The 14,671-nt window shown below is 47.1% G+C and overlaps 1 protein-coding gene across 12 annotated transcripts in view; it reads left to right on the top strand.

Annotated features, from left to right (window-relative positions):
- Positions 1 to 14,671, top strand: part of MAD1L1 (MAD1 mitotic arrest deficient like 1) — a 380,749-nt gene that overhangs the window by 244,667 nt on the left and 121,411 nt on the right. Inside the window, exon 18 of one of the 12 annotated variants that reach the window (XM_021412109.1) lies at positions 10,585 to 10,746. The exons of 10 other annotated variants lie outside the window; for them this stretch is intronic. In XM_021412109.1, the coding sequence (XP_021267784.1) occupies positions 10,585 to 10,635 (51 nt within the window). In that variant the 3' untranslated portion in view covers positions 10,636 to 10,746. Of the gene's footprint in view, positions 1 to 1,157; positions 1,454 to 10,584; positions 10,747 to 14,671 lie in introns of those variants that run through there. One more of the 12 variants, XM_021412111.1, reaches the window with a different exon arrangement.

Below are 14,671 nucleotides of genomic sequence, written 5' to 3'. Positions count from 1 at the left end.
AATGTAACCCCTTCAAAGCTAAATGAAGATGGAAGATGTGCTTGGTTTTCCCAAGCAACAAGGTATGCTGTTGCTGCAGTAGAACGTATCGTCTGCATGCTGTATGTATCCAGCCAATTTGCTTTAAATGGAATCATGGCTTCATTGTAAGGGTTAATCACTGTGCCATGCTGAGAATACAAATGACTGCATCCTAAATGAGTGCTGAATTCCAATGAAAGTGTATCAATATTTATTGGCAATCCCTATGGATACAACAGATGAGCTCATCTACTTGAAGGATGTTCCAGTGATTTTTCAGACCCTCTGTGTGAGAGTGCGTAGGCAGCAAGGCACATCTCAGATTTCACAGCTCACTCGCGCTTGTTTGCTCTTTTTTATTCTTTTAATTAAATGCTGTGAAAAGTGGCATACAGAATCCTCACCAGCAGTTTAGTTCCTGATTATTTTTATGGGAAGCAATGTGTTATAGTTATTGGGTCACTTGACAGCTTCATCTTCAGTTAGCGCTGTCGATACTTTAGATGTGTTGGGCCATAATAGAGACTTGGCATTCCACATGCTGCTTGGTTTGTGAGTCTAGGTCAGGCCACCCACGAGATATCCAGGAACTGCATTGCTCACTTGGTAACTATCTATTAGAGATGTCTTATTAAAACAAACAGGCAGTTCTGGGGAACATCAAAATTGGTTTTACCAGCTTGGAATTAAGCAGTGGCAAATCAGGATGTCATTTTCTGGCCTTGTCTATATCAGGCTGTTTACCGTTGTCTCTGGGTAGACCCTGGATGAGAGAAGGGAAGTGAGGTCTTTAGAAAGGCAATGACAATTGATTCCAAAAAGAAAGTCTTTTGGTAAACAGAAAGACTGGTCAAATTTGAAGAGGAGATGATTTGGAGACACTTGTACAAATGAACAAACAGCACAGAGAAAATAAATCATAGGCCTTTTCTTTTTGTGTGCCTGGAGAACGCAGTCTGGGCCCAAGTGTTTAATGTCAATCAATTTAAAACTAGGAGTGGAAATCCTTCAAATTCATAGACTCTATTGCTTCAAGGTACTGTGAAAGCAGGAGCTCTGTAGGTTTTCTAAAATGGTGAGGTATCTTTTTATGGACTAATGCCTAGGTTTGTATTAAATATTTACGTTTACCTTAGGGTTTGAGAAGTCAAGCCAGCCTCTTCCTGTGAAGGTTAGGAAGAAAATCCCCATCCTTGCTGGTTATTTTTTGGATTGTCTGTGCACGTGGTTTTGCTGCTGCACCTGACAACATTCAGCTTCATCTTCTGGCAGTACTTGGGAATGAAGACTTGAATGAGGAGAGCAAGAAGAGTCCTCAGGGAGAAATCTGCTTTATGTTTCACTTGCTTGATAATTCACTGTGCTTCAGGTAAACTGTTTCCACCATTGTGGCATGAGTGTGGAGCTGGTCACTTTTGCTGATAGGATCTGGTATAAAAGCCCTGTGAGATCTGGCAGTGTTTGAAATCTTTCACATTACGTTCTCAGAAAGTGCTCAGATTTCTCCCTGGTTCAGGTGTATGTTATCTGGGCCTAAGTTGTTTGGTAAGGAAGTAAATCAGATTATTTTCAGTGTCACAGTGGTGTTGTGTGTCTGAGCTTATTAACAATCCTGGCCAAAAAGCTGCATTTAGGCAGCTCAGCAGCTTATGGTTCACTGTATTTTCTATATCCTCAGAGCCTAGTCTTCCACAGAAGAGATTTGTCTGTTTCCAGCTCTTGCCCATGTCGTTGTTTTCTGGCAGTATTATCAAATGGAAACACAAACACTAGCGGCAGCTTATTGAAGAGCATCCCCAAGATGGTAGGCTTCATGCCTTGAAAGAGAACGCCCGAGACATCAGGCAGCAAATAAAAACGGAAGCATCATGACACAGCATGAGAATGTTGCCAGCCTCGGGGTTGTCACTTCTGCCAAATAAAACCTTTATTGGTGTCCAGTTGGACTGATAATACGGTAATAAAATCAACAGCTTTTTTGCAGCCTGTTAAATTAACAGCCGCTGCACACACAGTCCTTGCACACCTGCTTAAGGAGTTCTTCAAGGCAATCTGAAAAGTGAATGTTGTTTTTGATGTGGTGTATTAAAGAGACAGAACTTAGAGGGTGAAAGGGATAAAGGCTGTGATGGTTTGGGGATTCTCTGATGGAAGAAGGGTATGGTGGAAGGACAGATAGAAGCTGCGTGTCAGCACTTCGTATGGAATGTGGAAGGCATAAAATGGTAACGGTGCGATTCCTGAGGATGCATAGAAGTGGTGGTCCCAACACAGCCTTGAAGGTCTGGGAGCACTTCAGCCGCAGCTTGCTGGCAGGTGGGAGTCGATACGTAGTGGCACATTGCCTCAGGCTTGTTTGTCTTTGCTTTATTTCCACACTCCTTTCCCTAAACATCTGCCTTGGTGGCTGCTGGGAAGCAGGATGGTGGGCGAGATGGCCTTACAGTGGTTCTTAGCAGTAAGAACAACTGGGGCTGGATAGAAACCAGAGGTAGGTAGGTAAATCATGACAAGGTGCACAAAATGTGGGAGATCAGCTCTGTGAACAAAAAGCGATGGTTTAATCGCCTTTCCTTAAGGAGGGAAGTGAGGATGGATGGAATGAGAACCTGGAGGCTATTTTCCAAGTACAAAACGGTGCTGACAAGCTGCTAGGTGAAAGGAGACAAAACTGAGGTGGTTAAGCATGCGGATGGTGTCCTGTGTCCTGAGGCGGCTGAGATGTTGGTGTAGCCTTAGCGTCAGGTTTGCCAGGCTGCCCCAGTAACAATGTACACCTCAAAATTAGCAGGGAGGTTACTACAGGGATTACCTTTACTTGCCTGAGTGGTCCTGTTTGGTGCTGAGGCTCACAGCACTGTTGGGAGCTCTGGGTCCGATCCTCATGCTTGGCATCCCTGCGGCTCCCATTAATTCCTCCTTGAACCCGGCAGAGTACCTTTGAGAAGCATGTTGTAGCTGTTTGTTTCTTTTTGCATCTCTATCTACTCCCCTCTCGTCCTCCTCAGCCGTGATGAGTCTTGAGAGGAGAAAGAAATCACAATTTTGATAGCGCTTTTCTTCCAGCAACTGTCTCGCTCTCCTGCACACACAATCAGAAATAACAATGGGGCTCATCGGTGGAGCAGGCCAGGCAGCGAGAGGTTGATTAGAGATTGCAGGCCTCCGCTACCTCCTCATTCTTGTTAATTACAAGTTATTTTATTTTTATATTTTGTTTTCAATTTGCCCATGTGGTTGCTGGAGGTGCCGGCCATGCCTGCGCGGTGGCGATGCCTTGCAGGGATTCCTGCAGGGTCAGCTCTAATCAGTGGCTCTAAAAGCAGAGCTGTCCTGCAATCCGCAGTGTTACAGGATCAAATCCTGTCTTTAAACTTCCTACACTTCATTTTCTTCCAGATGTTTTAGTCTATTTCATGTTAGGACCCGGCTTCAATTCTTGCTTCTGTCTTCATCTTATTCTGCTCTTTTTCATGCTTTTTTTCCTTCCTGACACAGTTTCTCTCCTACTGTATGTGCTTCCCTAAACAACTGCCTACCCTCTAGGGCAGGGTATTTTTTTGTATTTATTTTTTTTCCTTCTAATGAAACCAGTCACCTTGAGGATAGTGGAATTTGGGGAGATCTGACAAAGTTTTCTTTCTACTGCAGAATTTCTGAGTGCAAAGATGTTGCTCTGAGAATTCTGGAGGCTGGGCTGAAACCCCTTGATCTAGCTGAGAAAAGTTACTGCTCTTCCTCTGCTTCCCATCAGTGCAAAGGGGAAAATGCTCCTGCCAATGTCACCAGACTGTACTCAGGGTAACACACTGTGCTAGCGGGAACCAGAGAGCAGCTTTGGGCTGGGGAATTCACCCCCTATTACCTGCCCATCTGGCACAGGCGCTGCTCTGCATGCTGGCACCACTTGCTCCCCTTCCTGCCATGTATGCCTGCTGGGGTGGATCCAGCCATGCAGGTAATTAATGCTGATGATGCTGGAGCATTATTCCAGTGGCTAAGTCAGTCCCAACTAGCAGGAGGCTGGTATGTGTGAGGCACTCAGAAGGCTCACAGATTTGTGTCCCTGATGGGTGCAGTGGGTAACTGAAATGCTCTCCTCTTGAAATGACTGATGTGTTACGTTGTGAAGCAAATGCACAACCCCTTGCTTCGAAAAGTAAGGCTTATTTTCAGGCAGGAAACACGTGGCTGGCTCACAGACGCTGCCTGAGAATCCATCGCTCCCCTGGTAGCTCTGCTGAGGGCCTCATCCGGGTGCCAGTACATGGCAGACTCTGGCCAGCCCAGCTGAAGGCCCTCAGCATCTGTCTCCAGAGCTTCTGCAATATGAAGTAACCAAACTACCGATGGTTTTTTTTAAAAAAATCTTGTGATTCACCTCCTCCCCTGTCTCATTTTTCTTCATTAAAGTTCTTAATGAAACAGGAGAGGCAGCCCGTGCTTTCTAGGGCAAGTCACATGCACAGCAAGGAGCACAGGTCACTGGTGAGAATTGGATTAAACTACAAGCATCCGGGCTGGTGTAGCAGCTTGCCCAGTGGGAGGCAGTGGGGCAGGATGAGTGCATGGGGTAGGTCGTGCAAAGCCCATGACAGCAGCTGCTGTTTGTGCTGTGACAGCACTATCCTTGTGCCCGAGACAGCCCCGCTGTCAGCAGGAAGCAAGGCAGACCCTGGCTGACTCACCTGGTGCAACAACCACCTCTCCTTCCACTTTCCCCCCTCGTTCCCAGCAGCCAGTGATGCAGTTAGCTGAACAAGAGCTGCTCCTGTCGCTGTGCCTGGGGCCCTGCAGGAGGTCTCAGGAGGGCAGGATGCTGCGTCCGCCCGATGCTGTGTTTGAACAGCTTACATGGGCTGTGTGGGCTGGCGGTGCTGTGTTTATGCATCGTGAGATAAAGGCAGTGTTAAGCAGTGGATAAAGTGAGGGGCTTAACAAAACCCTGCTGGATTTGTTCCCCTCTCTACCACTGAACAGCCACGTGGCTTTGCTGGTGGTTGCTCAACCTTCTGCTTCCCTTCATCACCTGGGCTCAGGGCATTGCTGTCCGTCAACTTCCACAAGGATGTGAGAAGCTCTTTAACCTCTTCTGAAGTGAGAAGGCTGTATGTGAACATGAAGGGGGGGGGGATGAAAACCAGTGCAGCAGGCTTCTGTTAGCCATGAATAGCAAGGTGTCCCTTGGGCACACCGCAGGCTGGGGAGGGACGGGGCAGCCAGCCTATGGGCACCTGCTTCCTCCTCCAGGCAGAAATCTCTCCAGTTTAGTTATTTCATTATTTCATTAATTAGTTCTTTGACTCTCTGGTAGTTTCAAAAGATGTTCTTCTTAGAGGCTGTGTGATCAGCGCTCTTGAAGGGAAAGGCGACGCCTTCAAGCCCGGGAGGCTGGGGAATACAAAGGCCTCGCTGCCGACACATGAAATGGGTGTTCTGCAAAGCTGCTTTTGATGCGTGCTTGTTGCTTTCCCTGACTGCTCTGTTGTGAATTTGCAGAACACGCAGAGCCGTGTCAGCAAACCATAACCCCGTTGTTTGCTTGCATATGGTGATGTTCAAAGCTGCAAATGAAAAGGAGCAGAAATTGCTGGAGGTTTGCTGCCTTTTGTGAGGTGGAATGTCTTGAGTTTCTGGGCACCCAGCGTCTCTGCCGTCTTCTCTGACTGCTCTGCAGTCTGCTTGAGCCTTCTACCTTTATTTTCCAGGAAAAGGTTTGTGAGACCTCTTAAGAAAAGCAGGCAGCTCAGTGGGGGGATACAGCTGGCAGCACCCAGCAGAGCACCCACCTGCCCCGGGTGTCCCAGCTCACAGCAGCACAGCTCAGCCTGCTCAGAGCCACCAGCAAGAGGGACTGCCATCCGCTGCTTCTCTTCCTTCTTGAGTAAGCAGCATATGGTTGAAAGACAAATGTAATTAGGACTTATCTCTTGCTTTGGGAGTTGCAACTTCAGCCCATGCCTGACCAGGGTAAAAGATTTTCGAATCTGGAGAAAATATAGTTAGAGAGGGAAGAGAGTGTGTTTGTGTGCCTAAAAACCTGCTCGTGTGATGCACAGTGAAAGATTCCCATGGGTGTTGTGGTCTTGACATCTGTTATCTGTATCTGAAGGCTGGATCTGAGCTCATATACAGGGTATGGGCTCGTGTGGATTTAAATGATTGTGCTGTGCCTTCGCACTTAGGATGTCAAAGTTACAATGCTTCATCCTAAATTTCATTTGGGTCACGCAACTGTTGGCTGTTTCTCACAAGGCCTGGCATGTGAGTGGGGAAGGATATAGTGGGGAAGTGCTGGGGAGCAGGGAATGGGATGTCATGGTTACAGGTCCCTTTTAGCAGCCAAAGGGCCACCATCGGGGTAACACGGCACTTCACAGCTCTGTGATCCTCTATAATCCTTGCATTGCTTCCATGCTTCAGTCTAAATGCTCACTTACTACACAGCTCTTGACCATGCAGTTAGCATAAGCCAGTTAATAACACTTTCTCTCCAACTATCTTGCTAGTTTAAGATGAAAACCCATATTTCAAAGCTTGCTAGACAGCTCTTCGTTGTAGGATCCCAGTCTCTGTTGTATTAGTGTGTTCCCTTGGACGTTTAACTAAGCAGAGGTCTGCTACATTTTCCTTTTGAGAAACCACTTCTAGGAAAGCAGAAATCACTTCTGTAAGAGTGCCTTCTGCTTTGCTGCAAGACTTTGCACCTCAATTTGGAACAGTTGCTTCTGGAGAGGGCAGGAGGCACAGCAAGCATTCAGTCATAGTGTTTCTTCAGATTGGATGCATTTCAGGGCATCCTGTAGTCTCAAGCACAAAGTCTTAAGCAGGCTCCCCAGATCGTAGTATGTCCTGTTGGTGTTGCAGTATGATTCTGCTAATTCCAGTGTCCTTGCCATGGTGCGTTACATGTGGAGAGATGACAGAATGCAGAAGTAAACTGAAAATCCTTCTGGAGGCCTTTGTTCCAGCAAAAAGCTGCTGTGATTCTGGCGGAGTCCTCCACTGTGCTACAGAGCAACAATCTTCACAGCTCAACTACTGTAGATCTAAATAATTAATACTTCACATGGACACGGATCAATGCGAGGATTTAGTCATGTACCAACTGTCTTTATTCATGTATGTGGAAGTGGTGAAAAAGCTCATCTGTTCTCACATTTGTGTCAGGCAAACAAGTACATCATCATCCTAACTCTATGCTCAGGAAACATTCATCCTAACCCGTGTGACTATCAGCATTGAGATCGGGTAACTGAGTACTATTTTAGGGCTTTGAATTCAGCGTATGTTATTGCATGAGAACATCTTTTGAGGAAGAAGCACAGACAGGTATTTTATGTCAGATCTGTTTTAGAAAGATTCACAGCACAGTCACGTGGCTGCTTCCTCTTCCATGGGGGAATCTGAGAGCTGAGGATGACCTCCAGCTTTGGTAGCTCCCAGGATTGTCTTTTGATGGCATCTCTAGTGCCTGGAAGAAGACAAGCCTGTCTGCCTGTATCTTGGAGGGAATATATCAAACCAAGGCACGAAATTTTTAATTTGTTCCTACTCTGTATGCAGTTTCAGCAAAAGCGGGTGGCTGATAACAGTGGATCTATCCAAACCATGTTCTGGGGAGCTGGCATAAATTTCAACCTTAAACTGAAGGGTTTGTCTGCCTTAATGGAAGGCTCTAGAGAGCATTTCATGTGATAGCTGTCACTTTGCATTTCTGGGTTGTATCTGTCTGGCGAGGGACTATCTACAGATGATTTTTGTATGAGGCAGATAGAAGAGATGCTGGCAGTGCGAGGTGGGGGTTATCATCATGTGGGTGGTGCAGCGACCAGTTCTCACGTGCAGTGGAGCTGGAGCAGAGGTGAGCAGTCAGCTGGCAGCTTGCTGGTCCCTGTGGATGGTGTTGTGCTCACAGGCGTTGAGAGGAAGGACCCAGCTGACAGTTGCAGAGGAGCCCAGAGGTTCCAGATGTGTGTAAGCAGCCGTCCCTCTCCACGCTTCCCAGGAGTTGCAGACATCTGTGCCTTTCTCTGATAGGCAAGAATCTCACTGCCTTGTCTTGGGAGAGTGCAGGGGATGTCCTTGGCTTTTTTGGTGGAGTCGCACTGTGGCCCAAAGTTGTTTCTCTTCATACAGTTCCATTAGAGTGATGACAGTTTCAAGTTGGAACAGAAAAAGACCTGATGAAAGGACCGGTCTGTGAGTGGGGAAGATAGACAAAGTGAAAGCAGTAACTAGCAAGGTAATAGACGGTGATGGATCTATAATCTTTGAGGCTGCTGTGAGCCCTAAGTTCCTAAATAGTGTCCTTTCAGCCTTAACCTATTTATTTGCAAAGTGCTAAATTTAATTTTCCTTAGTCTGCAGGAAGGCAGCATCCCAGGAATAAACCCTCAGCCCAGCCAAGAAGCTGTGCCAAACTGCTTGTTCCAGCATTTCCATTTCCTCCTCCCTCTGCACAGAGCACCAGGCCCGTGCACCCACAGCACAGCAGCTCTCAGGTGGTGTGGCAGGGCTTCTGCTGGGAGCCTTGTGGAAGGGGAGATGGAGTAGCACCTGGGCTGGATAAGGGTAGGATGAAGTAACCTGGCTGGGGGGGAAGGCTGGCACCTGAAAGCGTGCGAAGGATCTGGTGTTGCTTGTAGTGATGCTCTGTCTGTCCTGTAGAGAATGATGGTGCTAAGAGCTGTCAGCTCAGAATAGCTTCAGTGGTTGAACAGCACATAAAAGCTCAGTTATTCTGAAACCTCCACAAAGCCATGTCTTGAGGAAGAAAAGCAGTGAGTTCTCCAAGCAACTAGCATTGTGCACATTAGCCCTGCGAAGTTTCCGTGAATGTGGAAATAAGTTTGTGTGTTGCTTTGCGTTCCTGGCAGCACTGAGCTCAAAATTTCCTCAAAATTCAGGATTTAGTAGAGTTTTTAGAAATGTTGCTTTAAGAAAAAGTTTCAGGAGGAAACATGCGATGCCTGAATGTAGGGAGCTGCCTGTGAGTGAGTGCTCAGTGCTCCCATCGTTGTCACAACCCCAGCTCAGTGCGGGCTCCATTAGTCCCATTGCTTCAAAGGAAGCCAGCTCTCAGTTCCAGTGCTTTGCTACTTTCCTGTCTCCAGAGGATTTCAGCAGAGTTCCTCACAACGCTGCTGTCTCCTCTTGGTCCCTTTTTATCCCTGCAGCGGCAGCTCAGCACTGGCTAGCGTGGGGATGTCCCACTGGGGCTCCCCATGTTCCCTATCTGCCTCCGGTGTGTCCATGGAGAGATGTGCTGCCCGGAGATGGACGGGTTTGCTCTGTTCTGCTTTGAGGCTTAGTTGGGTTTTTACTCAGGTTTAACACTTGTAAAGTGCCATGGAAAAGGCGGTCTTGTTTTTTTTTGCTGTTTGTGCTATTTTTGCCACTTTTTTTAGCGTCTTAGGAACAAAATTGGCTTCTGCGAGTTTATATCCAGCCCTTCCTCCTCCTTCTCTTATCTAAATCTGGAAAAGCGTTCTGAGCTCCTCCGCTCCCCGTGCTGCTCTCTTCTCTCTCACGTTTGTTTTAAAATAAACAAAAACAACAGTGCCAAGAGCTGAGGGGAGCGGATTCCGCAGGCTGCTCTGGTGCAGGGCTGGTGGGAAGGGGAAGTGCAGCCCAGGGAGGGGACCTCGCTGACCGATATCGGATGGGCACTGGGGGAGCTTGGCTGTCCTGTAACTGGGAGAAGCGGCTCCCGCAGAGGTGGGTGCTATGTGTGGGCACTTTTCTGTGCCGGCTTGCAGGTTCTCTGGTAGGTGTGGGTGCAGCTGAAAAACCAGACACTAAGGTGAGAAGCTGCCTTTCTCCGAGAGCTGTCGTCTGCTGTTCTTTCATTTGAAAGCTCAGTGCCATAGAAAACTTCGTTAGCCACTCTGCAAGTCTCTCGGCCCACAGTCAGCTTGCTGCTGAGGGAGTGTTTGTTAATGCTTTCATTCATTCTGGGATTTTCCATCACCCAGGGGATTGTGTAGAAAGGCAGGAGTCCTTCAGTCCGGGAAGAACCTGGGGTTTACTTTCTGCATTGTATCAAACGTTGATGGGCTATTAAACTGAAGTGGCTTCTCCTCAAAAGCAGAACTAGATTCACTTAAAAATGCATTTCTCCACCAGATCATTCCCCTTTGAGCTCTGTTTGGGGGGAGCCCTGTCATGCAGGGAGGAAGCGGGCAGCATACCAACAGCCCTCCGACTGCAGAGGGGCATCTCCAGCTTGCCAGAGCTGCTTCCATCACTCAGGGACTGAAATTTTAATCATTGAATTAATTTTTCAGAAACCAAAGTGCAAATCTGTACCCCCGGCGGCATTAATAATGAATGCAGGGAAGAGAGACATTAGAAGGAGAAAGAAGGGCTAGGAAATTGGGGTTTGGGGAATCAACTTTTTTCATTATTGTTTTGAAGAGATAATGTATGTGTTGGATGTCCTTCTCTCTGGGCCTTTCTGCTCGTTTCATCGTGCTTTGTCCAACACAGACCTCTGTATTTCTGTCCAAAGTATGTTTTGAATTCTTCCCATTGTGCCTGGGTTTTCTTTCCCCTTTGCAGGGCAAGTGGCTGAAGCTGCACTCACACCCTCCCCCCCCGGCTCATCCCTGATCTCTGAGGGGTTGGTGCAAGCTGTCCCTGCTGACCATGGGGCCAGGGAAGCCGTGGTTTGGATTGGGAGAGGACGAGGCCTGAACCGCAGCCAACATGCCGGTGCTTTCTGCCTTGCTCTGGGCTCCTTCCTGCCTCTCTCAAAGAGCATGCAGATTTTTTTTTTTCTAATTAAAAGTATTACGTAGCAGAAGATTAATTAGAAATGAAAGTGATTTTTTTTTTCCCCTTTGCTTTGTGGCTGTGGAAAAGGCCTATGCCAGGCATCTGCCTGAAGGAGCTGGAACTTCTCCCGTTAATGGATTCCAGGCATTTTGCCTCTGGACAGCTCTTATAAATAATGAACGCTTGCACAGATTTCCCTGGTTCTCAGGCAGTGCAGGTGATCTTCATTTCAACCAACCAAAGTAAGTCTGGAGGCAGCAGGGCGTTCCCATCCTCAGCCCCATGCAAACAAGGCAGTTCCTCATGTTCCCCCTCCCCTCCTCTGTACATGGATCACAGGACCACCTATGGCCGTGGGTTTGTACCGTCCTGCGTTCCGCTTCCCATCAAACAACACAACCTCCTGATGCTGACCCTGCTCCATCGCATGCTGTGGGCATGGCTGCATTGGCAGGAGCTCTCCTCGGGGTCAGATGGGTTGACATCCCACGCAGCCTCTGGGATTACTGCCAGCAGACAAGACTCAGGCTCACGTGTGCGCGACCGCAGGACGTTTCCATGGCGTTTGTGCTCACCCTGAGTCGTGCAGTAAGAGGATGATTCTTGGCATCGTTATATTAATCCGCAGAAATGAGGATTTGGTTCAATGGGTGCTCCACAGAGACCGTCCTAGAGGAGAAATCCTCTCCCAGAACGAAAGCTATTCTTGACTTAAAAGCACCCAGGAGTGTTTATGCAGTGTGGGGACTTAAAAGCAGCAGGGATGGTGCAGGGATGCATTTCAGCCTGGAGGAGGCTGACATAGCCCGAGGGGTTCTCTTCGTGTCGTACCGCTTGCCCCGTTTATTTCCTTTCCATTAAAGCTGAAGTGGTGGCTGCAGGAAGATGAAGGTGAAGGTCCCCAGCTGCAGAGGGCTCCTGTGGTCATCAGCCACCTGGTCCACAGAGAGGCTGGGGACTGCTCCAAGAGCCTTTTCTGTGGCTCTAAATACAGCAGCTAATGACACCTTCCGCTCAGCGGGAAGAAAACAGAATTACTAAACTTGCAATTTGGCACAGTGGGAGTGTGAGTTTGTCCTGCCAGTTTCTTGTTGCTATATATTTCCAAGACTTTTTTTTTTTTTTTCCTCTTCCAAGCAGGTAGAATTCAGATCAGGGGTTCGTTTTAAGGACTCGAATTATGCATATGGGAAGCACGGAAAAAAATTAATGGCTGCTTATAAGTCCTGTGGCACAAAGAGGAGAGCGTGCAGGTTCTCTGGGAACTGCCACATGCCTTGGCCTTATGAGTAATGTGTAGTGATGTCCCAATAGGAGCTGTGTTCTCCGTAAAATGTTGAAGGAGATGTATGTATTTCCATATAATTTTAATCATTTTGACTTATGGTTTAACTTTGTACTAGGTAGGCTGCATAGAGGCTCCAGGAGAATATTATTTTAAATGGCTTTTGGGGCAAAAGAAAGGAGATGACTGAAGGCAAGGTTAAAAACAGCCGATCACTTCCAGTTGAGCAAGTTTTACGGTCATGTGCTATGATAATTGAAGGTTTGCTGTTAAATGCTACAAATCTGTGCTGGAGAAGAAAATAGTCCCCAGCCAGAGATTGCTGCGGTCTTTTACTGCCAGTATGAGGAAGAAGAACGTCTGTAGGGCAAGGGATGCCATTTGGGAGGGAAGGCAAGGAACAATAAAGATAACTTAACAAGACCTGGCTGTTTTTGGGGTGGGGTGTGTTTTCTACAGGAGCCATACATCTCCAAGGGTCACGAAGACCCATCCTGAGGATGCTGAAGATATTTGAAGGAGTCAGATGCTTTTCCCCAGAGATCCCTGTAAGGGACCTGTTGAGCACTGCTTGCCCAGGGACTGTCAGGACAGTGTAGGGGCAAAACCTGCACAAATGTATTTTGTGGAGGTAGAACTATCTGCCTTTCCAGTTCTTCTTCTACATCTCTGTATTCTCTTGCCCAAAATCTGTGTTCCAGCACCAGTGGGCAGACAATCACTAATTCAGACCAGTGAGATGCACACAAAACCTAATTTCTGTAACCAGTGCCAAAGTGCTCAGAGCAAGTAAATGGATGGTTGCTGGAGCTGTGACTTACTTTAATGTTCTTATCAACTATTTTCCAGTTAAAAGAGGTCAAAACTCATCCTCCTGGGCGGAGACTTCTTGAGCGCAGTACTTATTATTAGGGCAGTACCGTATCTTGTAATTAGAGATGTAATTTCCATCTCTGTGGAGAGCCAGCCTATTGCCTGGGTACCATTTAAGACTTTCATGAGAAGAATTAAGCAAGGATGGATTGAGCAATACAGTGATTTTCAACAGAGATCTTTTGCCTGTAGTCCTGCAGGAGTTTCAGACAAGAAAAGTAAATACCTTTCTTCATCTTTCCTTCCCTTCCTCCTCCATAGTCAGCAAGAACAATTGCATTGTTCAGGGTGTTGTGCAGGAGTGGCAGCCTGAGGACTCAAGTTCTGATTATTTGATAAGTAACCTCATTGCTTGGTCCCTGGTAAAGCAGCTGGGAGAATCTCTTGTTTCTTTTCCTGATGCTGAAGGATAAAGATTTCTGCTTGCAAAGGACCTGTCTCGGGAACTTGTTGTTGCAGTACATCTGAAGCATCAGATTTTGGCAAGCTTCAAAGTATGATGTAAGAGGTTCTTACTTAATTTAGCACTTCGTTAACTTCAGTTCCCCCCTCCCCCTTACCTACATGGATGGTAGTAGTGCTTATGATATTCTGCAGAGAGTTCAGCACTTTATATGCTTTGTATAAAATCATTTATGTAAGTGCAGTATAAATCAATCAAACTTGGGGGGGAAAAAAGGGAAAGCAATCAACTTTGGACTTGAAAGAAGGAATAGGTGAAAGACCAAAAGAAATGAAGGCCAAAAATGATGAATGGAGAAGAAAAATAGAAACAAAACTGCCATGCAGAAAAGGAAGGAGAGAGGAGGGAAAGAAAAGACGTAAGACAGGAAAAGCAAAATAAGACCAGAGATTTAAGTTAATACAATGCATTCTTCTCTGTAATGATATTCATTTGATGTAAATTCGTGCCAGCCACTTTACAGCAGTGTTAATGAGCTGAAGGAAGCAAGAGCTGATACCCACAGCGGAGCAGAAGACAGGGCTCAGATCGGATCGCTGCTTCTCTCGGTAGGCATGAGATATATTTAGCATCAGAGCACACTTCTATCGTGTGCCGTTAGCCTTACGCAGAGTCTCTTGAATGAAGATCTCAAAGCACATCGCGTTGCTTCTGAGGCAATATTTCCCAAATTCTTACGGTCTCGGTTTCTGGGATCGACAGTTGCCGGTTGTTGCTGCGTTCCTGTTTTCATACTTGTCACCGAGGGGCTGGCTCAGGTCTCTGCTGAGGTGAGCAGTCCTGCCATCTTCATGTCACTCCTGGTCTGCAGCTTTCTTTGGCAAGTGCTTTGCTCCTGCCAGGTGTGAGGTTTGCACAGTCCATCTCAGCGGAAGGAAACTAATTCATTTTACAAGTGGAGCACGTTGCCTCTGCGGATTTGCATTTGCCTTCCTTGCGTTCACACATCATCCTCCAGACAGATGATGGTCTCGCTGCCCTCGTGCCACCTTGGTCCTGTTAATGACCTCGCTCTAATGGTGCGCAGAGTGCTGAGGAGCCATAGACTGCACTTGTGATTTCTCATCAGGGTGGCGTGCATTCCTTCGTCCTTAAAAAACACTGTAGGTTTCACTTAGGAAATAGGGAAGGGAAAAAAACCCTGTATTCCCAGGGGTTACAAAAAATGTATATTCCATACATGTGGCTGAAAGAATTGGAAAGCCTGTGTGCGCTTGCACTGTTGTATTATCAATAGGAGAAAACACGCG

Source organism: Numida meleagris, chromosome 13 (genome assembly GCF_002078875.1).
Source record: "Numida meleagris isolate 19003 breed g44 Domestic line chromosome 13, NumMel1.0, whole genome shotgun sequence".
NCBI lineage: Eukaryota > Metazoa > Chordata > Aves > Galliformes > Numididae > Numida > Numida meleagris.
The sequence above is the reverse complement of the archived record's forward strand: the minus strand, read 5'-3'. Positions and strand labels throughout refer to the sequence as shown.